The sequence below is a fragment of the Osmerus mordax genome, chromosome 23 (genome assembly GCF_038355195.1).
Source record: "Osmerus mordax isolate fOsmMor3 chromosome 23, fOsmMor3.pri, whole genome shotgun sequence".
Lineage (NCBI taxonomy): Eukaryota > Metazoa > Chordata > Actinopteri > Osmeriformes > Osmeridae > Osmerus > Osmerus mordax.
The window spans coordinates 736815-754328 of NC_090072.1; the positions used below are offsets into that span (position 1 = coordinate 736815).

General features: G+C 47.4%; 1 protein-coding gene across 1 annotated transcript; it reads left to right on the plus strand.

Moving 5' to 3' along the window:
• The first annotated feature begins 1102 nt into the window (after window positions 1-1102).
• LOC136967504 (broad substrate specificity ATP-binding cassette transporter ABCG2-like) lies at window positions 1103-16143 on the plus strand. The gene is given in 17 exon segments (XM_067261313.1): window positions 1103-1157; window positions 1160-1289; window positions 5153-5212; window positions 6520-6634; window positions 6744-6896; window positions 7065-7222; window positions 7519-7670; window positions 7910-8011; window positions 8285-8535; window positions 12995-13077; window positions 13505-13594; window positions 13693-13817; window positions 13936-14090; window positions 14430-14519; window positions 14635-14735; window positions 15258-15449; window positions 15570-16143. Coding segments are annotated over 16 exon segments (1968 nt in total). The 3' UTR covers window positions 15406-15449; window positions 15570-16143.
• Window positions 16144-17514: the final 1371 nt, after the last annotated feature.

Genomic DNA, 17514 nt, shown 5'->3' on the forward strand with positions numbered 1-17514 from the left:
CTCCACCCCTCTCTTCCTCCCTCCCTTCCCTCTCTGTGTCTCCAGCTCTGTTAATTAGACCTCGCAGCGCCCTCTAGCGGCGGCTCCTACACATGACCGCCCTCCCAGACCCCCCCGTCTGCGGTCATCGATCAATCAGCGGAGAGGTCCACTTGATACGCAGGCGCACACCGCACCAGCATGTTCCGTATGCCCACTGTAACGAGCTGTAGTCAGGGGACACTACGGGAAAGAGCGGGGCGTGGTTAATTGGTAACATGAGTAATACACACACACTTAAGATAACGCAGATTGTCTGTTGCGGCGCTTGTGGTCATAATGACCAGGTGTTTGTGAGTGTTACTAGACAGCACCATCACTCCCGTGCAGGGACGGTCCACGTGCTGCCGGTCATAAACACGCACTCTGCCCTCCTCCTACTTCCCGTCTTATCCAACACAGCTCGCGCTATAACGTTACACTAGGGCGACCCAACTGACAGAAGAGACGCGCTCGCGGACATCTGACCGACCTCTTCTGGCCCCGCTGTGGACCCCGTGTTTTTGTTTAAATAACCGGTCACTACTCACCGTCAGCACCAGGTCAGTGATGATTTCGATGCACCGAAAACTAACGGAGTAATTTTAGCAGCGCGCACGCGATCGCTCATGGTATTGACCGTAGACCTGAGTGATTTTGGTATGACAACAGATTCTACTAGTCATGAGTTTCCCCTGGAATCTGATAATTACATAATTCGCCTACTAACCCTGATTTGTTCCCTGGGACTTGCAGGAAAAGTGGTTAGGCCTACTTTGTGATACAGTTAGTAATTGTATAACAATTCTGTAATATAATTTGTAAACACAGGACCGTTTCTTCACCGACCACCTAAATACTGTTACACATCTAAACTCTATATAGTCTACTATGCACTAATTGTCTGTCACTTTGTTACATGTGGTATTGAGTAGACAGTTCAGCATCATGGTGATAAATCTTTAAAAGCTTTAAGAGAGCCAAAGTTCGAGCTGGTGACCATGGTAGCAAGAAAGTAAAGTAAAGTATCATTACCGGTCCTAGCCCCGCCCACGCGTGGCGCTCCCTTCCGACCCGCAGCTGAATGTCCGAACCTGCCCTCCAGATGATGAGCGCTCCGGGGGGTAACGGGGCTCAGCGCAGCAGGTGAACGTTAAACCGCGCCATGGAGCCACGGTCAGCTTCCACAACATCCACTACAAGGTGCGTCAGAGCAGCGGCTGCTTCTGGAAGAGGAAGAGCACCCAGAAGGACATCCTCATAGACCTCAAGTAAGAGTGTGTGTGTGCGTGTGTGAGGATGTGGGGTAATTGATCAAGTTAAGTGCTGCTTATCGATTAAGGCATTGTAAGTCTGCTGTGATTGTAGGCGAGGAGGATGAGGAGAGGTGACGAGGACAAGTAGGAGGACGAGAGAGAGGAGGAGAGAGAGGAGGTGCAGGGCTGGGAGAGAGGAGGAGAGAGAGGAGGGCTGGGAGAGAAGAGAGAGGAGAGAGAGGAGAGGAGAGAGGAGGAGGTTTGGGAGAGGAGAGGAGAGGAGAAAGAAGAGAAGAGAAGAGAGAGAGGAGGATAGAGAAGGAGGTTTGGGAGGGGAGAGAGGAGGAGAGAGAGAGAGGAGAGAGGAGGAGGAGAGAGGAGGGCTGGGAGGGGAGAGAGAGGAGAGAGAGAGGAGGAGAGAGAGAGGAGGAGGAGAGAGAGAAGAGGGCTGATAGTGGAGAGAGGAGGTGCAGGGTTGGGTGGAGGAGGTCGCCAGCTCTACGTGCAGAAAGCAGGAAGACCACCTAGAGATGATGAAGATGAAAGAACCACCACACACACACACACTCACACACACACACACATCTCAACAAATATGCACCTGAACATACACAAATGTCCCTCAAATTAGTTTTTGAATGAGAGGAAGGAACTGTCTGTTTGAGGGCCCCAGCAGGAGAGGGGACACACACACACTCACATGCACTCAGACACACTCACACACACACACTCACGCACACACTCACATGCACTCACACACACACACATGCACACATACACACACTGTAAAACCCTGCCAAGTTGAGACAATGACATCCAACATTCATTAAAAGTCTTTGTGAGAAAGATGTGTGAGTGTGTGTGTGAGTGTGTGTGTGCGACAAAGAGTAAGTGTGTGTGTGACTGTGTGTGTGTAAACAGACAGATTCTTGTGTAAGCTGGCTGGAATGTCAAGGTGCAGACTGAGTATGTGCAGAAGGTACCATCAGCGACCTCTGACCTCTGAATAATTATAGACAATTCATCAAATGCCCTACCAGAGAAGGAAACACCCTGGATCACTGCTACTCTACAATCAGCAAAGCATACCATGCGGTCCCCCGAGCAGCACTGGGTCACTCTGACCACGCCATGGTCCACCTGATTCCTGCATACAGGCAGAAGCTAAAGCGCTGTAAGCCTGCTGTGAGGACATCAAAACAGTGGACCAGTGAAGCTATGGAGGATCTGCGGGCGTGCTTGGACTGCACTGACTGGGACATGTTCACGACTGCTACCAATAGTCTGGATGAGCTCACAGAGGCTGTGACATCATACATCAGCTTCTGTGAGGACTGCTGTATACCAACACGCACCAGGGTAAGCTACAACAACGACAAACCCTGGTTTACAGCTAAACTCAGAAGGTTGAGGTCAGAGAAAGAGGCCGCGTTTAGGAGTGGGGACAAAGACAGTTTCAAGGAGTCAAAGAACAGGTTTAGCAAGGCGGTGAGGGAGGCTAAACGACTGTACTCAGAGAGGCTAAAACACCAATTCTCTGCAAACGACTCTGCTTCTGTCTGGAGAGGGCTCAGGCAAATTACCAACTACAAGCCCAGAGCCCCCCACTCCACTAACGACTCCCGCCTGGCCAACGACCTGAATGAGTTCTACTGCAGATTTGAAAGACAATTGGACAGTCTTGAACTACCCCTTCCCACCCAGGAGGCCTCCCACCTCCCCCCCTCTACAGTGACGACTCTCTCCATTCAGGAGGGTGAAGTTAACAGACTTTTCAAGAGGCAGAACCCCCGCAAAGCAGCTGGGCCGGACTCTGTCTCTCCAGCCACCCTCAAGCACTGCGCTGACCAGCTGTCTCCGGTGTTTACCCACATCTTTAACACCTCCCTTGAGACATGCCATGTGCCAGCCTGTCTCAAGTCCTCCACCATCATCCCTGTGCCCAAAAAGCCAAGGCCAACAGGACATAATGACTACAGACCCGTCGCCCTGACCTCTGTGGTAATGAAGTCTTTCGAGCGCCTGGTGCTGGCACACCTTAAATCCATCACTGACCCTCTACTGGACCCCCTGCAGTTTGCCTACAGAGCCAACAGGTCTGTGGACGATGCAGTTAACATGGCCCTCCACTTCACCCTACAGCACCTGGACTCCCCAGCATCCTATGCCAGGATCCTGTTTGTGGACTTCAGCTCTGCCTTCAACACCATCATCCCCGCCCTGCTTCAGGACAAGCTCTCCCAGCTGAACGTGCCTGATTCCACCTGCAGGTGGATCACAGACTTCCTGTCTGACAGGAAGCAGTGCGTTAAGCTGGGAACACAAGTCTCTGACTCCCGGTCCATCAGCACCGGATCACCTCAGGGCTGCGTCCTTTCTCCTCTACTCTTCTCCCTGTACACCAACAGTTGCACCTCCAGTCATCCGTCCGTCAAACTCCTGAAGTTTGCGGACGACACCACCCTTATTGGGCTCATCTCTGGTGGAGACGAGTCTGATTATAGGTGGGAAGCGGCCAACCTGGTGACCTGGTGCAGCCAGAACAACTTAGAGCTCAATGCTCTTAAGACAGTGGAGATGGTTGTGGACTTCAGGAGGAACACAGCCCCACTCACCCCCATCACCCTGTGTGACTCCCCAGTCAACACTGTGGAGTCCTTCCGCTTCCTGGGCACTATCCTCTCCCAGGACCTCAAGTGGGAACTGAACATCAGCTCCCTCATCAAGAAAGCACAACAGAGGATGTACTTCCTTCGGCAGCTGAAGAAGTTCAACCTGCCAAAGACAATGATGGTGCACTTCTACTCAGCCATCATTGAGTCCATCCTCACCTCCTCCATCACCGTCTGGTACGCTGCTGCCACTGCCAAGGACAAGAGCAGACTGCAGCGTATCATCCGTACTGCTGAGAAGGTGATTGGCTGCAATCTGCCTACCCTCGAGGACCTGCACACCTCGAGGACCCTGAGGCGAGCGAGGAAGATTGTGGCCGACTCCTCCCACCCTGGACACTCCCTGTTTCAGTCACTCCCCTCCGGCAGAAGGCTGCGGTCTATCAGGACCAATACCTCACGCCACAAAAACAGTTTCTTCCCTTCCGCTGTTGGCCTCTTCAACAAGGCCAAGGGACCACACTGACTCAAATGACTTATTGCTTAAAACACACTGCTTTTGCACTGCACCACAACATGGTATCTTGTACATTTGTATTTTTTGTAATATTTGTATTTTTGTATTTTTATATTGTAATTTACGGCAACTTATATTTATCCCACTTAGTACTGCTAGTTTATGTACCCTTAGTATAGTTAGTCCACATATTTAAATTTTAGGTATATGTTTATTGTATGCACCTTCCTGCCAAAGCAAATTCCTTGTCTGTGCAAACTTTCATGGCGAATAAATCCCTTTCTGATTCTGATTCTGATTCTGATAAACTCATTAAACAGCTCAAGTGTGTGTGTGTGTGTTTGTACCTGGATGGGCTGTAGACATGCGTGTGTGTGTGTGTTTATGGATAGAGATGATCCTCTGTTTGGCTGCTGTTGAGGATTGGTGTGTGTAATGATTAACAGGATGTGTGTGAGGGGTGAACTCCCTATTTTGTATAAGTGTGTCTGGTGTGTGTGTGTGTGTGTCTGGTGTGTGTGTGTCATTGCTACATGATGTGTGATGGTGGATTCAGTTCCCTCTCGTTGTGCTGTGTCATGCTTTCACAAGACTGCCTATTCATGTTGGCCCTCAAACTCTGCAACTGTTTCAACTGGTATATGTTAGTGATGTGTTTTTGTGTGTCTTTATGCATGCACGTGTGTATATGTGTATGTGCACGTGTGCTTATGTGTCTGTGAATGTGTGTGTGTGTGTGTGTTTCTTAGTGGGATCATGAAGCCAGGCCTCAACGCCATCCTGGGCGCCACAGGAAGTGGAAAGTCATCGTGAGTACCCCTCCATCTTCATGTTGTGGTCATGGTAACAGATGTCAAAAGTACACACAACCTTCACTCAAGTAGAAGTACAGATACTCATGTTTAAAAAGACTAGTAAGGTGAAGTACTGTTTAACCTTTTTATATAAAAAAAACAAAAAAACAAAAAAGTTTTAACTTTCGAAACGTTCTTTTCTTCAAAATAATGGTTGCCTTCTGCCTTGCTCCATGGTAGCTTCGTAGACTAGCTTATGTTTGTTGTGCGTGATAGCCAGGAAATTGAAAAAAGGCGTGCAACAACAAGAAATAATATTGATCATACCACCAAATACAGATTTATGTAAATGTAAGAAGTAGAAAGTACAGGTATTTATGTAAAAAGTGAAAGTAAAAAATTTACAGAAAATACATTTAGTTACTGTACTGATACCAGAACAATCTACTTTAGTACAGTAACAAACTATTTGTGGTAATGGTGTTGTGAAAAATTTAGAGCTTAAAAAATGCAGATTGTAACATCCAGGATACCAAGGATAGGTAGAGCAGTCGAGCCTTAATGCAGGATTTGATCACATCGGACTCACCAAGCATGGTTGTTTTCCATGGTTAGGTTTAGGGTCATCATGCTCTACCTGTCCTTGGTCTCCTGGTCGTTACAATCAGAATTTTTTAAGCTTGAATTTTTTTGGCTCGAATTTGATAGGCTCAAATTTTTTGGCTTTGAAATTTTAAGCTTTAAAATTTTTAAGATCATTTTTTTTAGGCTGGAACTTGAGCAACCTGAATTTTATTTTACATTGAAATATATTCATATGAGAATTCGGTCTTTTCAATATTAAGTATTCAATGCCTTTTAAAATTCAATACATGATGTTACTGATTTGCTTCCATAGTTGTGATGGTGTTGTGGTGATGTGGTGATGTTGTGGTGATGGTGTGGTGATGGTGTTGTGATGGTGTTGTGGTGATGGTGTTGTGATGGTGTTGTGGTGATGATGTTGTGATGGTGTTGTGATGGTGTTGTGATGGTGTAGTGATGGTGTTGTGATGGTGTTGTGGTAATGATGTTGTGATGGTGTGGTGATGGTGTTGTGATGGTGTTGTGATGGTGTTGTGATGGTGTTGTGGTGATGGTGTTGTGATGGTGTTGTGGTGATGGTGTTGTGATGGTGTTGTGATGGTGTTGTGATGGTGTTGTGATGGTGTTGTGGTGATGATGTTGTGATGGTGTGGTGATGGTGTGGTGATGGTGTTGTGATGGTGTTGTGGTGATGGTGTTGTGATGGTGTTGTGGTGATGGTGTTGTGATGATGTCAGGTTCCTGGACGTGCTGGCAGCGCGTAAGGACCCCTCAGGTCTGTCAGGGGAGGTGCTGATAGACGGAGCTCCTCAACCACCCAACTTCAAATGTCTCTCTGGATACGTTGTGCAGGTGACACACACACTCCCCTACACACCCCTAAACACACACACACCACTACACACACCTACACACACACCTACACACACACACACCCATACTCCCCCCTGCCCCCCCTCAGGATGACGTGGTGATGGGGACTCTGACGGTGAGGGAGAACTTTGCGTTCTCGGCGGCGCTGCGCCTGCCCTCCTCCGTGTCCCAGCAGGAGAAGCAGGACAAGGTGTCCAGCCTCATCCTGCAGCTCGGACTCAACAAGGTGGCCGACTCACGGGTACGCTGGCCCTAACGTGTGTGTGTGTGTGTGTGTGGCATAGGGACCCGTGTGTGTGTGTTACGTACATCTGTGTTTGTTTCTAATGTGTGTACGTAATGCATATGCGTGTAACTAACGTTTGTGTGTGTGTTACTATCATGTGTGTGTGTGTGTGTGTGTGTCCAGGTGGGGACCCAGCTGATCAGAGGGATCTCAGGGGGGGAGAGGAAGAGGACCAACATCGGTATGGAGCTGATCATGGACCCGTCCGTGCTGTTCCTGGACGAGCCCACCACCGGCCTGGACGCCAGCACCGCCAACTCTGTCCTGCTGCTGCTTAAGAGGTGGGGGTACAGTTGTCCCTCCTCCTCCTCCTCCATCCCTCCTCCATCTATCCTCCTCCTCCTCCATCCCTCCTCCATCTATCCTCCTCCATCCCTCCTCCTCCATCCCTCCTCCATCCATCCCTCCTCCATCCCTCCTCCTCCATCCCTCCTCCATCTATCCTCCTCTTCCATCCCTCTTCCTCCATCCATCCCTCCTCCTCCATCTTTCTCCCTCCCTTTCCTCCACTTCCATTTCTGTCAGCCTCCCTCCCTAACTCCCTCCTCCCCCTCCCTCCCTCCCTTCCCCCCTCCAGGATGGGTAACCACGGCCGAACGATCATCCTGTCCATCCACCAGCCTCGCTACTCCATCTACCGGCTGTTTGACAGTCTAACTCTGCTGGTCAGCGGGAAGCAGGTGTACCACGGCCCCGCGCAGAGCGCCCTGCCGTACTTCTCTGACATCGGTACGCTAGGCTAGGTTACACTAGACTAGGCTAGGTTACACAAGGCTAGGCTAGGCTTAGTTACACTAGGCTAGGCTAGGCTAGGCTATACTAGGCTAGGCTAGGGTAGGCTACACTAGGCTTGCTCTGTCATGCTATGCAATGCTCTGTTGTGCAATGCTGGGCAATGCTGTGCCATGGTATTTCCAATCTGTAATAGTGTATCTGCTTTGAGCTTACATCCTGCCTACATTTCCCAGGGTACATCTGTGAGCCCCACAACAACCCTGCAGACTTCTTCCTGGATGTGATCAACGGGGATTCTACTTCCCTGGCGCTGAACAGCGGCAAGGACGCAGATGGTGAGCTGGGATTGGTCCAGGAGCAGGAAGTGGGGGGGTGGGTTCTGTCATGTCATCCAATAGGAGCTCTTAACTGTAAATTAACAAATTTCTACTCCCCCTCCTCTCCCCTCCCCTCCACTCCCCTCTCCCCCTCTCTCCTCCCCTCTCCTCTCCCCTCCCCTCTCCCCCTCTCCCCTCCCCTCCACTCCCCTCTCCCCCTCTCTCCTCCCCTCTCCCCTCCCCTCCACTCCCCTCTCCCCCTCTCTCCTCCCCTCCCCTCTCCTCCTCCAGAGGTGGACCCAGAGGAGGTGATCAGCTCCAGGCAGGGTATCGAGGACCGCCTGGTGCAGGAGTACCGGAGCTGCCAGTACTACCGGGAGACAAAGGCCCAGCTGGAGAGCATCGTCCTGGGGAAGCAGGCCTCCACCAAGCCCCCCTCCCGGACCATCACCTACAACACCTCCTTCCCCACCCAGTTCAAATGGGTCCTCAAGAGAACCTTCAAGAACCTCATGCTGAACCCACAGACATCTTTCGCTCAGGTGTGTGTGTGGAGGGGGGGTTGTGTGACCACTACCAACTACGCAAAAGAAAAGCTAGCTCTTCGTTGAAGCGGGTGACCCCTTTGGTCATTTACCCCAAAACACACATGCTAACCCCTTTGGTCATTTACCCCAAAACACACATGCTAACCCCTTTGGTCATTTACCCCAAAACACACATGATAACCCCTTTGGTCATTTACCCCAAAACACACATGATAACCCCTTTGGTCATTTACCACAAAACACACATGCTAACCTCTTTGGTCATTTTATCCAAAACACACATGCTAACCCCTTTGGTCATTTACCCCAAAACACACATGCTAACCCCTTTGGTCATTTCATCCAAAACACACATGCTAACCCCTTTGGTCATTTACCCCAAAACACACATGATAACCGCTTTGGTCATTTACCACAAAACACACATGCTAACTCCTTCGGTCATTTACCACAAAACACACATACTAACCCCTTTGGTCATTTCATCCCCTTTGGTCATTTCATCCAAAACACACATGCTAACCCCTTTGGTCATTTAATCCAAAACACACATGCTAACCCCTTTGGTCATTTACCCCAAAACACACATGCTAACCCCTTTGGTCATTTACCCCAAAACACACATACTAACCCCTTTGGTCATTTCATCCAAAACACACATGCTAACCCCTTTGGTCATTTACCCCAAAACACACATGCTAACCCCTTTGGTCATTTACCCCAAAACACACATACTAACCCCTTTGGTCATTTACCCCAAAACACACATACTAACCCCTTTGGTCATTTCATCCCCTTTGGTCATTTCATCCAAAACACACATGCTAACCCCTTTGGTCATTTCATCCAAAACACACATGCTAAACCCTTTGGTCATTTCATCCAAAACACACATGCTAACCCTTTGGTCATTTCATCCAAAATACACATGCTAACCTCTTTGGTCATTTACCCCAAAACACACATGCTAACTCCTTTGGTCATTTACCCCAAAACACACATACTTACCCCTTTGGTCATTTACCACAAAACACACATGCTAACCCGTTTGGTCATTTACCACAAAACACACATACTAACCCCTTTGGTAATTTCATCCCCTTTGGTAATTTCATCCCCTTTGGTAATTCCATCCAAAACACACATGCTAACCCCTTTGGTCATTTCATCCAAAACACACATGCTAACCTCTTTGGTCATTTACCCCAAAACACACATACTAACCCCTTTGGTCATTTCATCCAAAACACACATACTAACCCCTTTGGTCATTTACCCCAAAACACACATGCTAACTCCTTTGGTCATTTACCCCAAAACACACATACTTACCCCTTTGGTCATTTACCACAAAACACACATGCTAACCCGTTTGGTCATTTACCACAAAACACACATACTAACCCCTTTGGTAATTTCATCCCCTTTGGTAATTTCATCCCCTTTGGTAATTCCATCCAAAACACACATGCTAACCCCTTTGGTAATTCCATCCAAAACACACATGCTAACCTCTTTGGTCATTTCATCCAAAACACACATGCTAACCTCTTTGGTCATTTACCCCAAAACACACATACTAACCCCTTTGGTCATTTCATCCAAAACACACATACTAACCCCTTTGGTCATTTACCACAAAAAACACATACTAACCCCTTTGGTCATTTCATCCAAAACACACATACTAACCCCTTTGGTAATTTCATCCCCTTTGGTCATTTCATCCAAAACACACATGCTAACCCTTTGGTCATTTCATCCAAAACACACATGCTAACCTCTTTGGTCATTTCATCCAAAATACACATACTAACCCCTTTGGTCATTTCATCCAACACACACATGCTAACCCCTTTGGTCATTTACCCCAAAACACACATGCTAACCCCTTTGGTCATTTCATCCCCTTTGATCATTTAATCCAAAACACACATGCTAGCCCTTTGGTCATTTCATCCAAAACACACATGCTAACCTCTTTGGTCATTTACCCCAAAATACACATGCTAACCTCTTTGGTCATTTTATCCAAAACACACATGCTAACCCCTTTGGTCATTTACCCCAAAACACACATGCTAACCCCCTTGGTCATTTACCCCAAAACACACATGCTAACTCCTTTGGTCATTTACCCCAAAACACACATACTAACCCCTTTGGTCATTTACCCCAAAACACACATACTAACCCCTTTGGTCATTTCATCCCCTTTGGTCATTTCATCCAAAACACACATGCTAACCCCTTTGGTCATTTCATCCAAAACACACATGCTAAGCCCTTTGGTCATTTCATCCAAAACACACATGCTAACCCTTTGGTCATTTCATCCAAAATACACATGCTAACCTCTTTGGTCATTTACCCCAAAACACACATGCTAACTCCTTTGGTCATTTACCCCAAAACACACATACTTACCCCTTTGGTCATTTACCACAAAACACACATGCTAACCCGTTTGGTCATTTACCACAAAACACACATACTAACCCCTTTGGTAATTTCATCCCCTTTGGTAATTTCATCCCCTTTGGTCATTTCATCCAAAACACACATGCTAACCCCTTTGGTCATTTCATCCAAAACACACATGCTAACCTCTTTGGTCATTTACCCCAAAACACACATACTAACCCCTTTGGTCATTTCATCCAAAACACACATACTAACCCCTTTGGTCATTTACCCCAAAACACACATGCTAACGCCCTTGGTCATTTACTCCAAAACACACATGCTAACTCCTTTGGTCATTTACCCCAAAACACACATACTAACCCCTTTGGTCATTTACCCCAAAACACACATACTAACCCCTTTGGTCATTTCATCCCCTTTGGTCATTTCATCCAAAACACACATGCTAACCCCTTTGGTCATTTCATCCAAAACACACATGCTAAGCCCTTTGGTCATTTAATCCAAAACACACATGCTAACCCGTTTGGTCATTTACCACAAAACACACATACTAACCCCTTTGGTAATTTCATCCCCTTTGGTAATTTCATCCAAAACACACATGCTAACCCCTTTGGTCATTTCATCCAAAACACACATGCTAACCTCTTTGGTCATTTACCCCAAAACACACATACTAACCCCTTTGGTCATTTCATCCAAAACACACATACTAACCCCTTTGGTCATTTACCACAAAAAACACATACTAACCCCTTTGGTCATTTCATCCAAAACACACATACTAACCCCTTTGGTCATTTCATCCAAAACACACATGCTAACCTCTTTGGTCATTTACCCCAAAATACACATGCTAACCTCTTTGGTCATTTTATCCAAAACACACATGCTAACCCCTTTGGTAATTTACCCCAAAACACACATGCTAACCCCCTTGGTCATTTACCCCAAAACACACATGCTAACTCCTTTGGTCATTTACCCCAAAACACACATACTAACCCCTTTGGTCATTTACCCCAAAACACACATACTAACCCCTTTGGTCATTTCATCCCCTTTGGTCATTTCATCCAAAACACACATGCTAACCCCTTTGGTCATTTCATCCAAACACACATGCTAAGCCCTTTGGTCATTTCATCCAAAACACACATGCTAACCCTTTGGTCATTTCATCCAAAATACACATGCTAACCTCTTTGGTCATTTACCCCAAAACACACATGCTAACTCCTTTGGTCATTTACCCCAAAACACACATACTTGCCCCTTTGGTCATTTACCACAAAACACACATGCTAACCCGTTTGGTCATTTACCACAAAACACACATACTAACCCCTTTGGTAATTTCATCCCCTTTGGTAATTTCATCCCCTTTGGTAATTTCATCCAAAACACACATGCTAACCCCTTTGGTCATTTCATCCAAAACACACATGCTAACCACTTTGGTCATTTACCCCAAAACACACATACTAACCCCTTTGGTCATTTCATCCAAAACACACATACTAACCCCTTTGGTCATTTACCACAAAAAACACATACTAACCCCTTTGGTCATTTCATCCAAAACACACATACTAACCCCTTTGGTAATTTCATCCCCTTTGGTCATTTCATCCAAAACACACATGCTAACCCTTTGGTCATTTCATCCAAAACACACATGCTAACCTCTTTGGTCATTTCATCCAAAATACACATACTAACCCCTTTGGTCATTTCATCCAACACACACATGCTAACCCCTTTGGTCATTTACCACAAAACACACATGCTAACCCGTTTGGTCATTTACCACAAAACACACATACTAACCCCTTTGGTAATTTCATCCATAACACACATACTAACCCCTTTGGTCATTTCATCCAACACACACATGCTAACCCGTTTGGTCATTTACCACAAAACACACATGCTAACCCGTTTGGTCATTTACCACAAAACACACATACTAACCTCTTTGGTCATGTGTGTATGTGTGTGTGTGTGTGTGCGTGTGTGTCAGATCGGGGTGACAGTGTTCCTGGCTCTGATTGTTGGAGCCATCTTCTTCGGGGTTGCAGATGACCAGAGTGGCATACAGAACAGGTATTCAAACCTCTTCAATCAACTTTATTAGTACAGAGTTGATCTAACAGAACAGGTATTCAAACCTCTTCAATCAACTTTATTAGTACAGAGTTGATCTAACAGAACAGGTATTTAAACATCTTCAATCAACTTTATTAGTACAGAGTTGATCTAACAGAACAGGTATTCAAACCTCTTCAATCAACTTTATTAGTACAGAGTTGATCTAACAGAACAGGTATTCAAACCTCTTCAATCAACTTTATTAGTACAGAGTTGATCTAACAGAACAGGTATTCAAACCTCTTCAATCAACTTTATTAGTATAGAGTTGATCTAACAGAACAGGTATTCAAACCTCTTCAATCAACTTTATTAGTATAGAGTTGATCTAACAGAACAGGTATTAAAAACTCTTCATTCAACTTGTGTGTGTGTGTGTCAGGATAGGGGCTCTTTTCTTCATCACCACCAACCAGTGCTTCAGCGCTCTATCAGCAGCAGAACTGTTCATCACAGAGAGGAAACTGTTCATGTGAGTCACACACACACACCACAAACACACAAGTACATATACACACACACCTACACACACCCCCACTCCCCCTGCCTCAGACAGTGTCTCTCCTGCAGTCATGAGTACATCAGTGGATACTACAGGGTGTCAGTCTACTTCCTGTCTAAGATCCTGTCTGACATCATCACCCTGCGTACCATCCCTGCCATAGTCTTCAGCTGTGTGGCCTACTTCATGATCGGTGAGCACACACACACACGCACACACGTACCTGAACACACACACATGCTGACACACATACATGTACACACACACCATGACACTCACACACATGTACTGAGCCCTCCTATTCTCTGCAGGGTTCAAAGCCACAGTGGAAGCCTTCTTCATCTTCATGTTCACGGTTGCCATGGTAGCATACACCGCCACCGCCATGACGATGGCCATCTCAGCCGACCAGAGCGTGGTTGCCATCGCCAACATCTTCATGACCATCTCCTTCGTCTTCATGATGGTGACACAAACACACACACACCTGCAAACACACACACACCTGCAAACACACACACACCTGCAAACACACACCTGCAAACACACACACACCTGCAAACACACACCTGCAAACACACACCTGCAAACACACACACACCTGCAAACGCATGCACACACACCTGCAAACACACACCTGCAAATGCATGCACACACACCTGCAAACACACACCTGCAAATGCATGCACACACACCAACGCAAGTGCAATCACACACACACACACCTATGCACACACAGAAATAAAAGGCTGTAGTTCATGTCAGTATGATTTAGCTGTGTGTGTGTGTGTGTGTGTGTGGACAGATCTTCTCAGGCCTGTTGGTGAACCTCCCCAGCATTGCTCAGTGGCTGGCATGGCTCAAGTACTTCAGCATCCCTCGATACGGACTTGCAGTGAGTACACACACACGCACACACACACTCACAAAGATCACACATATACACACTCCATGACAACAATGTTGCTCTTTCTGCAGGGTCAATCAGTAGGTGTGTGTGTTTTCTGCAGGGTCTGCAGATTAATGAGTTTGTGGGTCTGCAGTTCTGTGGCAACATCCCTCTGCCCACCGCGTTGCCCGGCAACGGAACCATCCACCCGCCCCAGCTGATGTAAGTTATGACATCACTGACACATCCCAACACTCTCTGGTTATTGGTCTACAGCTGCAGCAGCTGTGATGACATCAGAGGTGTGTCCTCTGTCCCTCCTGTCCTTTCTCTTTTCTCATTGGAGGAGGAGATCCCAGGTCCCTCTCCTCAAAGCCAATTGGAGGGTTGCAGTGTTGCTGTGTCCTCTGACACCATCTGCTGGCCAGACATTGCACTGCAGAACCCTAAACCTAACCAAACACTAACCGTAACCCAATACATACACCAACCCTAACCCTGTCCACACCCTAACCCTAACCACACACCTGGGCTGAACCTGAAGAGCTGTCAACATTCAGCTCTGATTCCATGACACCTGTCTACGGGTCCTGATTCTGTCAGGAAGTTCTAGAACGTGTCTGTGATTCTAGGAGAGAGTTCTAGAATGTGTCTGTGATTCTAGGAGGAAGTTCTAGAACGTGTCTGCTGCTCAGTAAGTTCTGGTTCCGTAGTCGCGTGTGAACCTGTGTGTGTGGTGTGCAGGTGCACGGGGGAGGACTTCCTGCGTAACCAAGGCATCGACTACTCCTCCTGGGGCCTGTGGCAGAACCATGTGGCTCTCCTCTGCATGACAACCATCTTCCTCATCATCGCCTACCTGAAGCTACGCTTCATCAAGAAGTTCACCTAGGGGTCAGGGGTCAGGCACGCCCCCTCATCTTCCTCAGGAACACTGTAATAATTTTCATCGCTTCATCCGAAAGTTCACCTAGGGGTCAGACACCTCTTCAGGTCAAAAGTTGAACTTTGCTATGAATGAAAGCCTCAACTAATCAGATTCCTGTCTCATTCCAGAACCGCACTCTAGAACCCCCTTCTAGAACCCTTCTACGTTGCAGTATTCAAACATCTCTGTCCTCCTGCTCTCACTACACCACTCTGATCTCTCTGTCCTCCTGCTCTCACTACACCACTCTGATCTCTCTGTCCTCCTGCTCTCACTACACCACTCTGATCTCTCTGTCCTCCTGCTCTCACTACACCACTCTGATCTCTCTGTCCTCCTGCTCTCACTACACCACTCTGATCTCTCTGTCCTCCTGCTCTCACTACACCACTCTGATCTCTCTGTCCTCCTGCTCTCACTACACCACTCTGATCTCTCTGTCCTCCTGCTCTCACTACACCACTCTGATCTCTCTGTCCTCCTGCTCTCACTACACCACTCTGATCTCTCTGTCCTCCTGCTCTCACTACACCACTCTGATCTCTCTGTCCTCCTGCTCTCACTACACCACTCTGCCATGTGTTCCCAGTCTTCACATTATATTTGAATACTTTTCATGTCTGTCAGTTTATAATCAATGCTTTTGTATTATGTAATGATGATATCATACCATCATCTGAATAACAATGATTGTGATGAAACTTTGATAATAAACACATCTTTCTACGAGTCTTGCTGCTGTGTGTGTGTGTGACTGTGTGTGTGTGTGACTGTGTGTGTGTGTGTGTGCAGAGAGATGCTGAGCTGACTGTTGACACATAAATACAATAATGAGATGGGATTAGACACCCTCACACACACATGCTCACACATGCTCACACACACACACGCTCACACACAGACGTACACCTACACTCACACACTCTTTCACACACACACACACACATTCTTACACACACACACTCACCAGACTGGGTGTGGGTGTAAGCAGACACTGTCTCCACCTTGTGTCCATGACAACAGAAAGTAAACACACTTCACACGTGTGATGGAGTGTAAGCATGGTGTCACACACACACACTCACACACACACGCTCACACGCGCACTCACACACATACTTTGTTCATAGCTCTGCCCCAGACAGGGTGGTGGTTCTGTTACAACATTCTAGAACCCTCCCTGCACTCGTCAACAAACACACACACTCCGACACACACACTCCGAAACGAGACGCTCTCGTTCTTCCTCTCCTCCTTCTCTCTCCGTGAGACGATCATGGCTTCCAGACTAGCAGCACTGTGGCTGATCTCTCTCCTCCTGGTGCAGCACTCCGCTACCACACACACAGGTCAGTACCGCTACCATACACACAGGTCAGTACCGCTACCACACACACAGGTCAGCACCGCTACCACACACAGGTCAGTACCGCTACCACACACACAGGTCAGTACCGCTACCATACACACAGGTCAGTACTGGGGGAGGAGGGGGGGATACCTTGACCTTCAGGTAGAAAGGATATACCTGTTTATTTATGCGTGTGTGAGTGTGTGTGAGTTACGTAATAAAAACATGAAACCTTCACACCTCATGGACGTACCTGATCAGGTAGATCTGGAAACTACGTGTAGATGTATGTGAGTGTGTGGCTGTGTGTGTGTGAGGGGGTGAGATGGCGGAGGGAATCGGGCTACCAATCAGAAGGTTGCCAGTTCGATTCCTGGCCGTGAAAAATGACGTTGTGTCCTTGGGCAAGGCACTTCACCCTACTTGCCTTGGGGAAATGTCCCTGTACTTACTGTAAGTCGCTCTGGACAAGAGCGTCTGCTAAATGACTAAATGTAAATGTGTGTGTGTCACATGATTTTTAGCTGGTGTGTCTTTGTCTCTCTGTCTGTCTGTCCTATCCTGTCTTCCTGCTGTCACGACTGTTGTACATGTTTGAACTCTGTCTCAGGAGGGAGACGCCCCAGACTGACAGGGCTCCTGCCCCCTAGGCTGGACGGTTCTCCGGTTCCCCCACCCTGCTGGGTTCTACCTCCTCTGGACCCGACCACAACCAGGAACAC